Source organism: Solanum stenotomum, chromosome 9 (genome assembly GCF_019186545.1).
Source record: "Solanum stenotomum isolate F172 chromosome 9, ASM1918654v1, whole genome shotgun sequence".
NCBI classification, from domain to species: Eukaryota; Viridiplantae; Streptophyta; class Magnoliopsida; order Solanales; family Solanaceae; genus Solanum; species Solanum stenotomum.
The window spans coordinates 56,165,961-56,182,617 of NC_064290.1; the positions used below are offsets into that span (position 1 = coordinate 56,165,961).

The window sequence follows — 16,657 nt, forward strand, 5'->3', positions numbered from 1 at the left end:
TCTGTGTGTTCTGTTCATCTGATATGGTTTTCTTGTCCAAGCACAATATTAAGAACCTTGGTAAAAATACTCCCTCCGTCTAATTTATGTGACATCAATTAACTCGATATAATTTTTAAAATAAATGAACGACTAACTTGTGTTCATAAATAGCTGTTGAAGTTTCTCGTCAAGAGTAGTATGAAATATTTAGGATGCATCTATATAATGTGCCACTTTTTTACCTTCGCCGTCACAAAATTTAGGAGTGTCACATAATAAGAGCCAACAGATTCATAGATCAAACAAACACTTCAGACACCAGGAAGTGTTTGAAACATGCAAACAAAAGAAGACTCCTAAATTTACAGAATCAATAGTCTGTCATTACAACACTATTTTGGCATAAATCTTATCCCCCAAGTAAATCAAATTCTAGACTTCCTTGCAAGTGACTTACACACATGCAATAACCTAAATTTACATCAGACAAAAGCACATCGATGTTTTTAACCAACAATGAAATCAAATGTGAGCTTCTTTATGAATAAAATTACTTCAGCTGTCTGTAGCAGTTGAAGGCATAGGCAACTGATATGGCAGCACCAACAACAGCAAGAACTGCATACGTATCTTCACGCTCCCAGCTCTCATACCATGTAGGCATTGAGCACACCTTGCGAGGACGAGCCCCTTTGCCACTACTACTTCGAGAAATTTGTCTCTTGAAGCTGCTCTTCTTTTCAGTTGTAAACTCAGCATTCTCTTGGTTGAGATTGAAATTATCTGCATCGACTGGTAGTTGAGTGGTCTGACAACATGAGATATTTCCATTTGCCTGGCAACAGCCCGTACCCTCTAATTGGGATCCACATGTGCTAATACCAACATCATTTGAGTTTATGGTGACTCTGTCCATATCTGTTCCACCATTAATGCTGAGCCTATGTTGTTGGGATGCTTTCTGTTCGTCTTCAGATAGTCCCATCTGACCCCTGAAACAAGACATTAGTATTCTAGATTAACAAATGCAAAAGCGCCATCTGCATTCCTGCAGATAGATTAGCCTAACAAATGAAACTTGAAATGCCAATTTTCACCTCTACAAAATTAGGATTGTTGTTACAAGACACTTCCTCTTTAGTACTATAGTACTTAATGAGTAAACTTGAATCAACATTATGTGTTCTTATACCCTCAGAACTTTATGAAGCAGTTAGTTTCCATTGAATTGCAAAGTTATATCTAAAAATTTTGTTTCACCAAAAACATAAGTTATGGCCCATAGGCAGATCACAACGGCACGGGTTATGGAACTTAAGCCGTTTAAGAGGTAACAAAATATTGACTTAACAATGCCTTGGCAACATACATAACTTGCATCCCAACCACAAATTTTAATGTAATATTCCTAATGTTTTAGAGCTGACAAAGTACATAATAGCTTAAAAACGAGTTAAATTCATTTTTTTTTTTATAACCGAGAAATCCGTCTGTGACCTGCCCTTTGGACCAATCACAGCCTTCTCCCTCTACCCTTCTCCACTTAAATACCGGGCTTCGCTTTGCATGGTGTGGGGCTNNGAACTTTACGAAGCAGTTAGTTTCCATTGAATTGCAAAGTTATATCTAAAAATTTTGTTTCACCAAAAACAAAAGTTATGGCCCATAGGCAGACCACGACGGCACGGGTTATGGAACTTAAGCCGTTTAAGAGGTAACAAAATATTGACTTAACAATGCCTTGGCAACATACATAACTTGCATCCCAACCACAATTTTTAATTTAACATTCTGACAAAGTACATAATAGCTTAAAAACGAGTTAAATTCATTTAGAAGCAATCAAATGCAATTTCTCAATATGTTAGATTATCATAGCAACAGGAGAGAGAATTTACCTCCACAACCAATCAACAATTTCTCCTTTAGCAACATGCTGCTCAAGCAACTGTGGTACATCATCAGGTGTAACATAGCCATACCTAGTGCACAACAAAAACAAACATATAATTAACTACCCAACTAAATTTCATCAACTGCCTACAACTGAGAGAGCAATTTCCAGAAGAAAAGGGGCAAAAGGATTTATCCTAACCAGTGTCCGGAGACTTCCTTGTGAGTGTTTCGTCCAAATATGATCACATTTCCAGCAAACTTGTGCCCCCCGATGTGTGAGCATGGACTAACAGATACTTTTCCTTGAAGACCATTTGATTCTATTTCCTCCAAAAGTCTACTAACTATAGCTGGTCCACAAACACCACATCGACGATCTCTTGAACCATGACAACACACAAATATGTACCATCCAGTCAGAGCTTCAGGATTTCCAGGCAACCATTCACCATCCTTCACAAGCACCTCCTCAACAAATGTGTCAACATCAAAATGGGTCAATCTCCTGCACAATAGGTAAATTCAATGTCATTTAATAGATATGCAATCAACAGCTGCAGATGCACTAGAATAGTATAGCATAGTCTAAACCTGTATCTGATCATGTCCGGAAAGATCAACACATCCCCATTCGATGTCTCAGTTCCATCATGCCCTTCACATATTGTCAACCGAGTCTGGAAGAAAGAAAACTTACAAGGTAAATCACTACAGATATTACTGGGATCATGAAGAAAACTTAACCAACTAAGCAATTTGCTTTAGAAAGGGAATTTGTGAAAACTACACAAGCTCAATCAGAATGAGATCAAACGAGAACAATTTGCTCTTCAACTTGAGGCGAGGCTATACAGATTGGAAAATGGCAAGTTAATGATCATTTAATCATACAGGTGGATGGAATATTTTGAAACTTGGGAAGAATGTTAGTCAAGAATACGAAAAAAAAGCAAATGCCAAAAAGTGTATAAGGACAGAATGTAGGACCTAACTTTGCAGTTTGCACTTTGTTCTATCACTACATGCAGGAAAAACTTAGTCCACACATCCGAAAGTAGCAACAAAAAACAGTAAGGCACGTCCCTCTTTCAAAAGAAAGCATCAGCTTAAATTAATGAAGTTTGAACTCGCAAGCTGAAACGAACCAATCACACCTTATAAGCACGTTAAGGTTGGCTGTACAAATACTTCGTATTCATTTGACTCTAAGCAGGCCCATTTCATACAAATTCTAAGCAAATTCTCCTTTCAGCAAAATTAAGGGTAATCTAGAATTAGAGTTGAGAGGAATATTCAATCAAAACCCTTAGTCCGATAGGGGGGTAGTACACATTCGATCTGGATAAAACACTGAGATAAAGACGAATCAAGCAAGAAAGGCAGAAAGCGCCGCTTTCTCGAGTGAGAGTTCTTTTTTGGGGTTAGTTTGACTGTCCTCATTCAAGTTTGTAGGCATGCGAGCAAGAGGGTAGTAGGCGGTTTAAAAGACTTAATCTTTTATTGGTCAAACTCTAATAAAAGATTTAATCTTTTAGCTCTCTGTCCCTAATTTAGCAACTTTGTTGTTCTGAAGCTAACATTACTTTCTGATTTTGTAATACTTTGCATCTGCTTAATGCCTATTAATGATATTTATTACTAGATGAAACGGAAAACATACACCGTGTAATCCCACAAGTGGTGTCTTGAGAGGGTACATAGACCATACCCCTACCTTTCTGGGGTAGAGAGGTTGTTTCCGATAGACCCTCCCCTCGACAAAATGAAAAAAAGAGAACAGGTTAGCAACAACAACAATGAGCATTCTAGAAGCTAATAACAGTTCATACAATGCAGGATAGCTTAACATTTCAAAAGCAAAACTCAAGGATTTGCAAAGAGAACAAAATTCAAAAATGACAACAGAATAAACCTGTTTCTTAACATCATTCTTTCGAGCAGTAAGAGCAGCAGCAAGAAGCCTAGGCAATCGATCAAACTCAGCAGCCTCAATACGAGGAGGCCAAACTTGAGGATTCTTATAGCAAAGGAACACGTGGCGTTCATAGAAATCAACAGTACCAACAAGCGGCGTCTGGCGAAAATCAGGACGGGAGAAACCGAACTCAGCATCAGCGGCGGCGGCGCCATCAGCACCGGAGAGAAAACCCTCGTTCTGGAAGCTTCCAGAAGCGCTACCGATCTGAGAAGAATCTAGAAGGAAGCTGTCGGCATCGGAAACAGTAACAGGAGAAGAAGTGTTAGGGTTTATGAAATCGTCCCTGTTCGCCATTGATGGTGAATTTTGAGCTTTTTGACTCATTAGTCCTCAGTACAAAATGGAGATGAATTGATTAAAGACCTTCTAGGACATTGAAATATGGACACTTACATTAAAAATAAATATAAAAAATGTACTTTTTTTTCTTCTTTTTCAAAAAAATTGGTTATAGCATTTGATTTAGCATAAACATCGAAAGATGACATGTTTTCAGTCGTTACATTATAATTATCGTGACGATATAATTTAACATAACTAGTTATGAAAATACCTGGTCTTCATATGAAATAGTCGATGAATCAAATATTGATTGATTTGAACCACTTGAAATGAAGACATGTTTTTAGTGGTCATACAATATTTATTGTTTGGGTAATACCTTAATAAATAGTTTAACTAATGAACTATCTGCATTTATAGCAAAAAAGATTTCTACTTGTTATATTGTCTTTAATACGAAAGTATGAACAATCTGACAGTCAATTAAGAAAGTATATGTGTATCACGTGAATTAGCTTACGTAAAAGATTCTCTTTAGAGTGAACCATTTGTAATAATTGCACGTGTTTTAGTCGTTATGCTACATTTATCATGAGGCCAATAGTATAATAGTGCATAGTTTAGCTAATGAACCATTTGTATTTGTAGTAATTATATATTTCTAATTGTTGCATCACATTAACCATGACAACAATATAGTAGTAGACAATTTAGTTAGATATGGAAGTATTTGGGCGTCACGTGAATTAGTTGATGAAACAAATATTTTTTGAAATGAACCACCTTATTGATTGCATGTGTTTTTATCGCTACATTACATATAATGCAGTAAGACCAATACAATAGCACACAATCTAGCCAATGAGTCACATGTATGTGTAATGATTACAAATTCTTAGTAATAATTGCACGTGGTTATCGTAACGGTATAGTTTAACTAGTTATGAAAATACCTGATTTTCATATGAAATAGTCGATAAATTAAATATTGATTGATTTGAACCACTTGAGATGACGACATGTTTTTAGTCGGCAAACAACATTTATTGTTTGGCAAATACCTTAATGCATAGTTTAACTAAGAATTGTCTGCATTTATAACTGTTGCAGATTTCTACTTGCTATATTTTCTGTATCTTATCTTCATATGAAAGTAGCACAATCTGACAGCCAGTTATGAAAGTATATGTGTCTCACGTGAATTAGCTTATGTAAAAAATTCTCTTTAGAATGAATCATTTGTAATAATTACACGTGTTTTAGTCGTTATGCTATATTTATCATTAGGCCAATAGTATAATAATGCATAGTTTAGCTATTGAACCATCTGTATTTGTAATAATTACATATTTTTAACTGTTGCATCACATTTACCATGACGTCAATATAGTAGCAAACAATTTAGTTAGATACGGAAGTATCTTGGTGTCACGTGAATTAGCTGATGAAACAAATACTTTTTGAAATGAGCCACCTTATTGATTGCATGTGTTTTTGCCGCTACATTACATATACTATTAGACCAATACAATTGCACACAGTCTAGCCAATGAGTCACATATATGTGTAATAATTACAAATTTTTAGTAAATTGTTATGCTACATTTATCGTGAGGCCAATAGTATAATAGTACGTAGTCTAGCTAATGAACCATTGTATTTGTAATGATTGCATATTTCTAACTGTTGCGTCATATTTACCATGACGCCAATATAGTAGCAGACAATTTAGTCAGATATGAAAATTTCTGAGCGTCACGTGAATTAGTCGATGCTGCACACACTCTTTGGAAGGAACCAACTATAATGATTGCATGTGTTCTTGTCGCTAGATTACAGATATCGAGACAAACAAAATAGCGCACAGTCTAGCCAGTGAGTCACGTGTGTAATGATTACAAATTTCTAATTGTTACACCATATTTATCATGATGCTTACAAGAAGTGCACAACTTAATTAATTATGAAAGTATATGTGTCTCACATGACTTAGNTTTGCCGCTACATTACATATACTATTAGACCAATACAATTGCACACAGTCTAGCCAATGAGTCACATATATGTGTAATAATTACAAATTTTTAGTAAATTGTTATGCTACATTTATCGTGAGGCCAATAGTATAATAGTACGTAGTCTAGCTAATGAACCATTGTATTTGTAATGATTGCATATTTCTAACTGTTGCGTCATATTTACTATGACGCCAATTTAGTCAGATATGAAAATTTCTGAGCGTCACGTGAATTAGTCGATGCAACACACACTCTTTGGAAGGAACTAACTGTAATGATTGCATGTGTTCTTGTCGCTAGATTACATATATCGAGACAAACAAAATAGTGCATAGTCTAGCCAGTGAGTCACGTGTGTAATGATTACAAATTTCTAATTGTTACACCACAATTATCGTGATGCTTACAAGAAGTGCACAACTTAATTAGTTATGAAAGTATATGTGTCTCACATGACTTAGTTGACAAAGAAGATACTCTTTAAACTGAATCACATGTACTAATTGCATGTTTCTAGTCTCTATACCACATTTATTGTGAGGACAATACAATAGTACAGAGTCTAGTTAATGAGTCACATATAAATGTAACTAGTTTCTGCACGTACTTTGCATGTGTATCTCATATTGAAATATGGAAACTTACATTAATTTTTTTTTTTAAATGTACGTTTGTTTTTCTTTTCATAATTGTGTGTAGCATTTGACTTAGTGTAAATATCGAATGATTGCATGTTTCTAGTAGTTACATTATAATTATCGTGAAGGTATAGTTTAATTCGTTATGAGAGTACCTGATCTTCACATGAAATAGTCCAAAAATTAAATATTGATTGATCTGAACCACTTGAAATGACGGCATGTTTCTAGTCGTCATACCACATTTATTGTTTAGCTAATACCTTAATGCATAGTTTAGCCAACAACCATATGTATTTATAATGATTCTTACTTGCTATATTTTCTTTATTCTGATATTCATATGATAGTGTGCACAATTTGGCAGCCAGCTATAAAAGTCTTTGTGCTTCGTGTAAATTAGCTTACACAAAAGATTCTCTTTAGAATGACAATTTGTAATAATCGCACATGTTTTAGTCGTTATGCTACATTTATCATGAGGTCAATAATATAATAGTGCATAGTTTAGCTAATGAACTATCTGTATTTATAATGGTTGCATATTTCCAACTGTTGCATCACATTTTGCATGACACCAATGTAGTAGCAGACAATTTAGTTAGATATGAAAGTATATGGGCATCACGTGAATTTTAGTTGATGAAACAAATACTGTTTTCAAATGAACCACTTTAATGATTGTATATGTTCTTGTCTCTACATTAGATAAATTGTAAGACTAATATAATAGCGCACAGTCTAGTCAATGAGCCACATGTATGTGCAATGATTACAAATTTTTAGTAATAATTGCACGTGTTTTAGTCGTTACGCTACATTTATCGTAAGACCAATAGTATAATAGTTCATAGTCCAGCTAGTGAACTATTTATATTTGTAATGATTGCATATTTCTAACTATTACATCATATTTACCATGACGCCAATATAGTAGCAAGCAATTTAGTCAGATAAAAGAATTTCTGAGTGTCACGTAAATTAGTCAATGAAGCACACACTCTTTAAAAGGAACAACATGTAATACGTGTATGTGTTCTTGCTGCTACACTACATATATCGCGAGACTAATACAATAGTGCACAGTCTAGCCAATGAGTCCCATGTATGTGTAATGATTACAAATTTCTAGTTGCTACATCATATTTAAAGTGATGTCAATAGGAAATGCACAACCTAATTAGTTATGAAAGTATGTGTTCCTCACGTGACTTAGCTGACAAAGAAGATACTCTTTTAACTGAATCACATGTAATAATTTCATGTTTCTAGTCGTTATACCACATTTATTGCAAGGACAATACAATAGTGCATAGTCTAGCGAATGAGTCACCTGTATTTATAACTAGTACGCACTTTGCATGTGTATCTTATATTGAAATATGGACACTTACATAAAACAAAATTTAAAAATGTACTTTTGTCTCTTTTTTTTCATAATTGGGTGTAGCATTTGAGTTAGTGTAAATATCGAATGAATGCATATTTCTAGTCGTTACATTATAATTATCGTGAAGGTATAGTCTGACTCGTTATAAGAGTACCTGGTCTTCACATGAAGTAGTCGATGAATTAACTATTAATTGATCTGAACCACCAGAAATGATGGCATATTTCTAGTCGTTATACCAAATTTCTTGTTTGGCTAATACCTTAATGCATAGTTTAACCAATGAACCGTCTACATTTATAACAGTTGCAGATTCCTACTTGCTATTTTTTCTTTATCCTAATATTCATATGAAAGTATGCACAGTCTGACAACCAGCTATGAAAGTATATGTGCCTCACGTGAATTAGCTTACGTAAAAATTCTTTTTAGAATGAACCGTTTGTAATAATTGCACGTGTTTTAGTCGTTATGCTATATATATTGAGGCAAATAGTATAATAATGCATAGTTCATTGTAATAATTACACGTGTTTTAGTTGTTATGTTATATTTATCGTGAGGCCACTAGTATTATAGTGCATAGTCTAGCTAATGATCCGTCTGTATTTATCATGATTGCATATTTTTAACTGTTGAATCACATTTATCATGATTGTATATTTTTAACTGTTGAACCACATTTATCATGATGTCAATATAGTAGCAAACAATTTAGCCAAATATGAAAGTAACTGGGCGTCACGTAAGCTAGTTGATGAAGTAAATACTTATTGAAATGAACCACATGTAATGATTGCATGGCTTCATGTCACTACATTACATATATCATGAGACCCATATAGTAGCACATAGTCCAACCAATGAGCCACATGTATATGTAATGATTTACAAATTTCTAGTCGCTACACCATGTTTATCGTGATACTAATAAGAAGCGCATAACCTAATTAGTTATGAAAATATGTGCGCCTCATGTGAATATACTTTTTGGACTGAGCCACATGTAATAATTGCATGATTCTACTCGTTGTATTACATTTATTGTGAGGGCAACACTGTAATGCAGATTCTAGTTAATGAGTCATATGTATTTGTAATTAATTTTTGACACGTATATTCTATATTAGTTAATATGGACTTTTTAAATATTAATAAAATTTGTGCGATTTTTTTTCTTTAAAAAAAAAGATACAAGCTCGAGATAAATAAGAGCTTAATATATCTATTTTATATTCATGTTTACATACAATTAACAAGCACATAAATACAATAAGCGGTAAAAGTAAAAGAAAAAAAAAGAGTATAGTAAAAAAAAAAAATGCATAATGAGCGGCAACAAAAATTATACTAACTTCCAAAAAACATGTTTTCACTATAAGATATACTCATGTTCATATCAAGTAAATAAAATTACATATGAAGCAATAATACTACATCAAAATATAACAAAAATATGAGAAATATAAAAAAAAGTCACCAAACAAACTAATATGGTGTCAAATGGAATGAGAAAATCAGTTGTGCGCATTAAAAATCAATTGAAAAAAAATCGTGCTATCAACCAAAGGAAGAAATTTGACAATTTTTTTAGTCTTTCTTGTAAATTGTAATCCCAAAATTCATGCTACATCATTTGCAAATAGTACTTAATATGGATTTATACAAATATATTGCTGCAATGCAATTCAAAAATATCAAATACATTAAGTTTTGTTTTAATAAAAGTAGATAAAAGATTTAGCTACATTATTACAATATTACTCCATAAAGTACTTCATCAATTTTAGATTTTTGTTTTTGTAAGTTTGTCCGGAAGAATTCCAATAAGAGTAGATGAAAGGACTTGATTGCAATATTATTTATTTATTACTCCATAAAGTATTACTTTTTTATATGTTTATCGTGAAGATTTATATCTCTAAGAAATAATATTTATCAGTAAGATATATATTTATATATTTATATCAAAATATTACAGGTTCAATCACGTAAAAAAAACTTAAGATTTGCAGAATTTTTTTAATCTGTATTTTTATTTATTATTGTTTAAGAAATAAGTTAATTTTAGCAGTATAAAATCCCACCAATTTTTGATGAGTATGTAATTCTTTTTTTTTTTAACTTAATGATTTTTTTTTGCTTACTCGTGCCTTTATGTAATTTAAATACTACATTATCAAATTAGATATTTAATAAGGAATTAATTAAATGAAGTAAAAAATTCATCACACATTTATGTAATTAAAATGATATAGTATTTAATATTTAAACAATTATATATTTTATAACATTTTAATTTACAGAGGAACAAAAACATAGTCCAAGTTTAAAGTCAAGAGTTTTCCATTTATTATATAATGTGAAGATGATTGCATTTTTTTTTTTTTTATTGCTACACCATATTTACCGTAATGCCAAAACGATAGTGTAAAACCTCATAAATTAGATGACGAAGAAGATACCTATATTTATACATTTTTTTACATGAGATTATTTAGATTCTAAGAAGTAACTTTTCATAACAAGTTTAGTAAATAAAATTACTAGAAATGAGAAAAAAATGATTATGTTATAACCTAGAATCAAGATATTTGACATTAATAAGGTAAGGTTTTCTTGAATTTAAGTTATATATATCGATAATATAATGAATTTCTTATATTATTATTTATCAGTATAAGTGCACTCATTACTACAACTTAACATTTGAAATAGCCTATTTATTTACCACAAAATCCAAGCGCTAATTTTCAAATAAAATGAAAAATCATTCCAAAAAAAGGTAAACAATTATTATGACCAAGTAGGTCCTTAATAAATAACTATTACAAGCATTTATTCTCCTTGTTCTCTTGTTTAATCCTTTTTAACATTCAAAATTCATTTCTACGACTAATTCAAATTCACATCACATACGAGATAGGATCCTTACAAGCGGCTCGTACTGATCATGCTAACCAAAGGAAAAAAACATATTAGCAAGGGAAGAAACCAAAGAAAAAAGAAGAAAAAAAGACTCAATTTTTTCCTTTGTCAATGGAAGTCAAGGATAGTGAAGTGACGAGACGAGTTCCATAAGCAACAACAACAAAACATACCCTAGTGTAATTCCCCAAGTGGAGTAGACAAGTCCGTAAGCATATTATTATTATAGGAGACAAATGTATATAATAACTCTAAGAAGTTGCAGACACGCAATAAATACCAAAAGTGAAAGGGGAAAGAATTGCTGCTCCACAGGTTTCAGATATACACACAATCCATGGCATAGAGACCAGTTCCTCTCCACCACACATATTTTGCACAAAATGTTACCAAACAGGTTTCTCTCCAGGAAGATATGATGGAGAATTTCCCTCTACTTGGGTTTTCTTCTTGTGGAAAATGCCACTGATACTAGGCATCAATACTTTCTTCTTTGACACTGATGTCTTTGCTTTCTGCAACTTGTGCGTTATCATTATGTTCTCTTGTGTGTTTTGCTTCTTGGTTTCAATGGGTGAGTGCATCTTTAAATGTGATTCCATGAATTTCTCAGATGGTTTCTCCTTCTGAACTGTGTAACTTTGAGGAGATGATCTGTAGTTCATATGTGTTTCAGCAAGAATACGAGAAGCTGCCTCAGCTGCCTTCTTTTGCTCACGTTCTCGCCACCTTCTAAGCTCCCCTTCTACGGCCTTCTTGGCAGCTTCTGCCATCTCTGCCTTCTTCAAGGCTTCCTGAGTTGCAATTTTTATATAATCAATCTCCTTTTGAGTAGCCTCCAACTTCTTGAGGGCCTCATTCTCACTTGCTTTCACTGCCTCTACCTGAGCCATTGCAGCTCCCACTCTAATTTCTGCTAAATTATCAAGTTCTTCAACTTTACGGCTCAATGAGTCAAACTCATCTTTTGATAAAGTAATACGAGCACCAGCCTCAGAAGTTGAGGATCGTGCAGCTGTGGTTTTTTCAGATAAAATCTTAATTTGATCACGAGCCTCAGCCTCAGCTGATTTTGCTTCTTCAGCTTCTTCCATCACCACTTTAAGCTTCTTTTCTGCTTCTTCAAGCGCCATTCTAGTGGCTTCAGCTTCTTTCTTTAACTCTTCTGCTTGCATTTTCATCTCTTCAGCTTCAAGCTTTGCGTTTTCAGTCTCCAAGGTCAGCTGGTGGAGAGTGGAGATCATTTCTTCAGAAGCACCTCTTGCTTTGGCTTCTTCTGCAACTGCTACTTCAAGCTCAGATTTGGCTTTCCGGAGCTTGACATGCAGACCCCCAGCAAGTGATTCCGTCTCTGCCTCCTTCTCCTTCAGATCAGAATGTTCTTTCTTGACATTCTCCAGGTCCAGTTTAAGGGTCTCCACCAAGGTTTGGAGAGTACTCTCTTCTTCTGCAACCTTAAGTAGTGATTCCTTAGCATCATCCAGCTCTGCAGTGACAACTTTCACCGTATCAAGGTCAGAAGACATCGCACTGTCCATTTCTTTCCTCAAAGCTTCAATTTCAGACATTGTTTCAGCTAACTGTGCTTCAAGACTCTTGGCTAAATCTGCATCAGTCTCTTTCTTCAAAGCAAGTAACTTCTCTGCTGACTCTTCAAGTTTAGCCTTGTAGGACTGCTTCTGGACATTCTTTTCAGCATAAATCTTTGCCTCCTCTTCCTGCTCCTGCACACAAGCAAGTTTTAGTTGATCAACCGACTCGTGGACAGCTGCTATTTCCTTGGAGAGCTCACTAGCTCTTTCCATATTTGCTTTGGCAGTACGCTCAGCTTCTGCTGCCTGCTCAATAGCGCCAGTTTTTTCTTCCATAAATGTATTGCAATCCTGGCGGATTTTCCTCAGCTCTTGTTTTGCTTTATCAAGATCAGCTATTTCAGCCATATACTTTTCTCTTGCAGTTTCCAGATCCACTTTCCAAGAACCATCCTTCCCCATAACAGAGCCATCATTTGGTGCTTCAAGTTGGTTCACCTGACTCTTTGCTGCTTCTGTCGCCTTGACAGCCAAATCCTTCGACTCGCAAACAATTTTAAGCTTTTTGGTGAGGTCATCAACGGTCCGTTTTGCCCTTTCGAGCTCAGTAAGTGCTTGGGCTCTAGTGGTTTCTGCATTTTTCAACTGTTCCTTCAACTTGTTCAGCTCTTTCTGGGCTAAGTGAAGCCGTGTTTCCTTTGCCAGTACCCTCTGAAATCAAGACAAGATAAGGGTACTTAGGTGAGGCTATTTTATTGCTGTCTCAGAACACTAACCAATCCTTAGGTGTAAATACTTTTGCATTCATGCACTCCTGAGAGCACCTGATTACATGTTACACTCAATTCAGTACTCAAAAGACTCAAGTATGAGCGTATTTACCATTTAGTGAAAAATTTCTGAAACTCTAAAATGAAGCACCAAATAATTATGAACACTTTGAAGTCATTAAACACCATGTGAAAACATTTGAATAATCAAAGAAACCAGATGCTTCAAAGACACAATACACCAGAAAAAAGTTTGATGAATAAATGGAGATGCATGCACGCACAAATTTCTATGACAGCATGATTTACTTGATGTAAAAGACAAATTACAAGTATTTGTTAGACAAAAGGAAACTTTGCTTAGATGTCCATTCTCCAACTTTTCTTTGTTTTGATCTTGGAAATAGGAGAGGGAGAAGAAAGCTCAATAAGGTATTAATTCAATCTTAATCATAAAACGAATGTTTAGCACAAACAATGCAGATAAAATGTCATAATAAAAACACCAAGCTTCTCCATTCAGGATAACGATATACATTTTGAACCACAGTATTATTTACCTCTGCGGACTGAGGTCTTGGCTTCCTGATTGCAGGTTTTTCCCCTGAGAAAGCACCTTCCCCAAACAAGTTAACAGCATCTTTGACAGACTGAAATGGTGCACTTGTATCTATCTCCCCAACTTGTACTTTTGGAGATCCAGTAGGTTTCTTACGGTCTTTTGAAACCATATTTTAATCTTTTAAATAAAATCGCCTACCAACAAAAAGCAAAGAAAAGTTTACTGGGAGTGACCAAAAACACAGACGGAATTTCAACATTGTGGATAAGAGTAGCACAGAAGCTTGATATACCAGTTTACAAGTGGTCATCATGCAATACAAGCTAGGTATATTTAACATCAGCGTCCTCCTTTTACTTGAAATTCTTTAACCAATTTTTTTATAAGAATTTGAAAATCTTAATGATGGATTGCGAATAGCTGCCTAGGCATTTATTATAAGAAACAGATGTCTTTCTGAGTGCACAGAAGCAAATACCTCTACAACCATTATTGACAATGTATGCTAAGCCAAAAATGTAGACATTTTCACTCTCTAAGGTCACAATAAACATATACAGAAAGACGCTCCCTTTTGTCACACTAAGGGGAGTAGGTTGTTTTCGACTTCTTCTTTCATTTAAATAATGGTCATGTTATGTCATACTCAGAGAGCTGTATGTACACATGACTTGTCAGAAAGAAAAGAAAGTGGGGAGGGGGTGCTATGTCTATGAAATGCACTTCATTCCCCAAAATTAATCACTCTAATCTCCAATTCTAGCCACTGCAAGCGCAAGCTATCCACCGACTAAAACCTTCAAATAATTCCTATATGACAAAAAGATAATTGGCTTGAAATGTCAGAGGAGAATAGCCAAACACTCATGTTAAACATTATTGACTCAAGGATATTCAAAGAGAGTTATGTTACTGTACTTTCAAATTAAAAGGAACAACAATATTGAGCTCTGCTTCGCTGTATCTGAGGGTGCGGAAGATTAAGATGTCAATATCCCATTGCAGCAGTTGTCTCTACCACTACATGCAAATGCAAGTATCTCATTGAAGCTCTCTTTAGGAATTTTAACTATCAAATTGGCCTAATCAAAATTTTCATTGCTTGCCAACAGACTAAGGTGTTCTTGTGACAGGTCCCTTTTCATATCTTGTTTAAAAAGAGTTGGATTATAATATACTAGCAAATCGTGACAAGCTTAGATCAGACTAGATGAGAGTTATTGAAAGGTCTAACACACACCATTTCTATTTTGCACTAAACGGCAAGGAAAATCATAATTTGTTATAATCCGACCTTCCCCTGGATATAGTTAAGTTTAGATGTAAAATCAACTAAAAACTACACATTAAATACAATCCAGAAAATTTTCAAACTAGAACTAAGTTCCTCTAGGTGTATACAGAATGATGGGTTGTGAATAGCTGCCTAGGCATTCATTATTGGAAGTGAAACAAAAAAGATCGAAGCAGACGTCATTTTGAGTGCAGAGAAACAAACACCTCTACAAACATCCCTGACAATGCATGCTAAGCCAAAAATGTAAACATTTTCACTCTCTAAGGTCACAAAAAACATATACAGTAACACCTTTCGACTTTTTTTTAGGTAAACAAAATTTGAAATCTGTTAAAAGGGAAGCCATCAAACCATTTCAGTGCATTAAATTGCAGGTGTACATATACATATTCTTATACAACTTAACAATTCGAAGGCGTTAAGAAATACACAAAATAAAAAAAAACAGGACAATTGTTCAATCTGAAACCCATAAGAAATTTAAAAACAACTCAAAAAGATAATCATTACATTTCTCAATTACAATTTACCCAATAGTATAATAGCAACTACCAAGAACCAAATTCTACTCACCAAGTCTAATAAAGACTTCAACTTTTAACCCTTCTTCAACAACAAATACAACAACAACAATAATAGGCAAGCAAAAGGGTAAAAGAGGAAAAAGTGGTTACCTAAATGATGAAAAGCCCTAATCATCCATAAACCCTAGAAATCATCAATCTTTCAACTCCCAGAAGGGTTGATACACAGCAGCAAATTCTCAGAAATAGGCAAAAGTGGTTGACCAAAAATCTTCCAAAAAGTCAATCTTTCAACCAATCAACACAAACCCACAAACCAAAAAGCAAAAAAAAACTGCCCCAAATACTCAAAGACTATCTTTTTTTTAACCTAAACCCTCAATAGCTAAGTATAAAAGAAGAGAAAAGGCAATTCCTTTGAAGGGGAAAACACTATTTGGTTAGTGAAACTATGAAAAGAGGGAAAATTGAGATATGGGCAGTTGCAATAAGCAAAAACAAAGAAAAAATTCAAACAGTAAAGACAAGGAATCTTGAATTGAGAGATGGTTTGAAAGTTTTACAAAAAGCTAAAGTAAAAAAAAACTGTATGTTGAAAGACAAATATAATGTATACTACTACTATGAGCTAATCAGAGAGGAAAGAGAGAAAGAGAAAAGACAAGTCCAAGTCAGCAAAATGGCACCGTCCAAAGCTGACTCTGTCTTTGAGCACGCAAAGGGAAAAACACACAAAGATGAAGGAGAAAAAAGAGGCTTTTTTTATTCGATATCTCGCACTTATATTAAAATTTGATTAAATTTAACTTAATTTAAAAAAGTTTAACATAGGAGGTGCTTACATTGGGGGTAAAGCACAA

At 34.2% G+C, this 16,657-nt stretch overlaps 3 protein-coding genes across 3 annotated transcripts in view; 1 reads left to right on the forward strand and 2 right to left on the reverse strand.

Moving 5' to 3' along the window:
• The window catches only part of LOC125876532 (transmembrane emp24 domain-containing protein p24beta2-like), a 125,010-nt gene that overhangs the window by 92,854 nt on the left and 15,499 nt on the right, over window positions 1-16,657 (forward strand). The window lies entirely within an intron of this gene.
• On the reverse strand, window positions 255-4,336 carry LOC125876528 (uncharacterized). Its single transcript, XM_049557734.1, has 5 exons — window positions 3,791-4,336; window positions 2,470-2,555; window positions 2,078-2,383; window positions 1,881-1,964; window positions 255-974 (listed from the first exon to the last, which is right to left on the reverse strand). The coding sequence occupies exons 1-5, from the start codon at window positions 4,178-4,180 to the stop codon at window positions 533-535; spliced, it is 1,308 nt and encodes a 435-aa protein (XP_049413691.1). The 5' UTR covers window positions 4,181-4,336; the 3' UTR covers window positions 255-532.
• LOC125876523 (WEB family protein At5g55860) lies at window positions 11,287-16,502 on the reverse strand. Its single transcript, XM_049557724.1, has 3 exons — window positions 15,948-16,502; window positions 13,975-14,170; window positions 11,287-13,355 (listed from the first exon to the last, which is right to left on the reverse strand). Exons 2-3 carry the CDS (start codon window positions 14,143-14,145, stop codon window positions 11,499-11,501), a joined length of 2,028 nt encoding a protein of 675 aa, XP_049413681.1. The 5' UTR covers window positions 14,146-14,170; window positions 15,948-16,502; the 3' UTR covers window positions 11,287-11,498.

What these genes read in the sequence shown, in the direction of transcription:
- LOC125876528 (XM_049557734.1), bottom strand. Translation starts at nt 4,180, where the DNA reads ATGAGTCAAAAAGCTCAAAATTCACCATCAATGGCGAACAGGGACGAT. An exon ending in AAGGAAGTCTCCGGACACTG is followed by an intron (nt 1,965 to 2,077) that starts GTTAGGATAAAT and finishes GTTGTGCACTAG; the next exon opens with GTATGGCTATGTTACACCTG. An exon ending in ATTGTTGATTGGTTGTGGAG is followed by an intron (nt 975 to 1,880) that starts GTAAATTCTCTC and finishes GTCTTGTTTCAG; the next exon opens with GGGTCAGATGGGACTATCTG.
- LOC125876523 (XM_049557724.1), bottom strand. Translation starts at nt 14,145, where the DNA reads ATGGTTTCAAAAGACCGTAAGAAACCTACTGGATCTCCAAAAGTACAA. An exon ending in CAAGACCTCAGTCCGCAGAG is followed by an intron (nt 13,356 to 13,974) that starts GTAAATAATACT and finishes TCTTGATTTCAG; the next exon opens with AGGGTACTGGCAAAGGAAAC.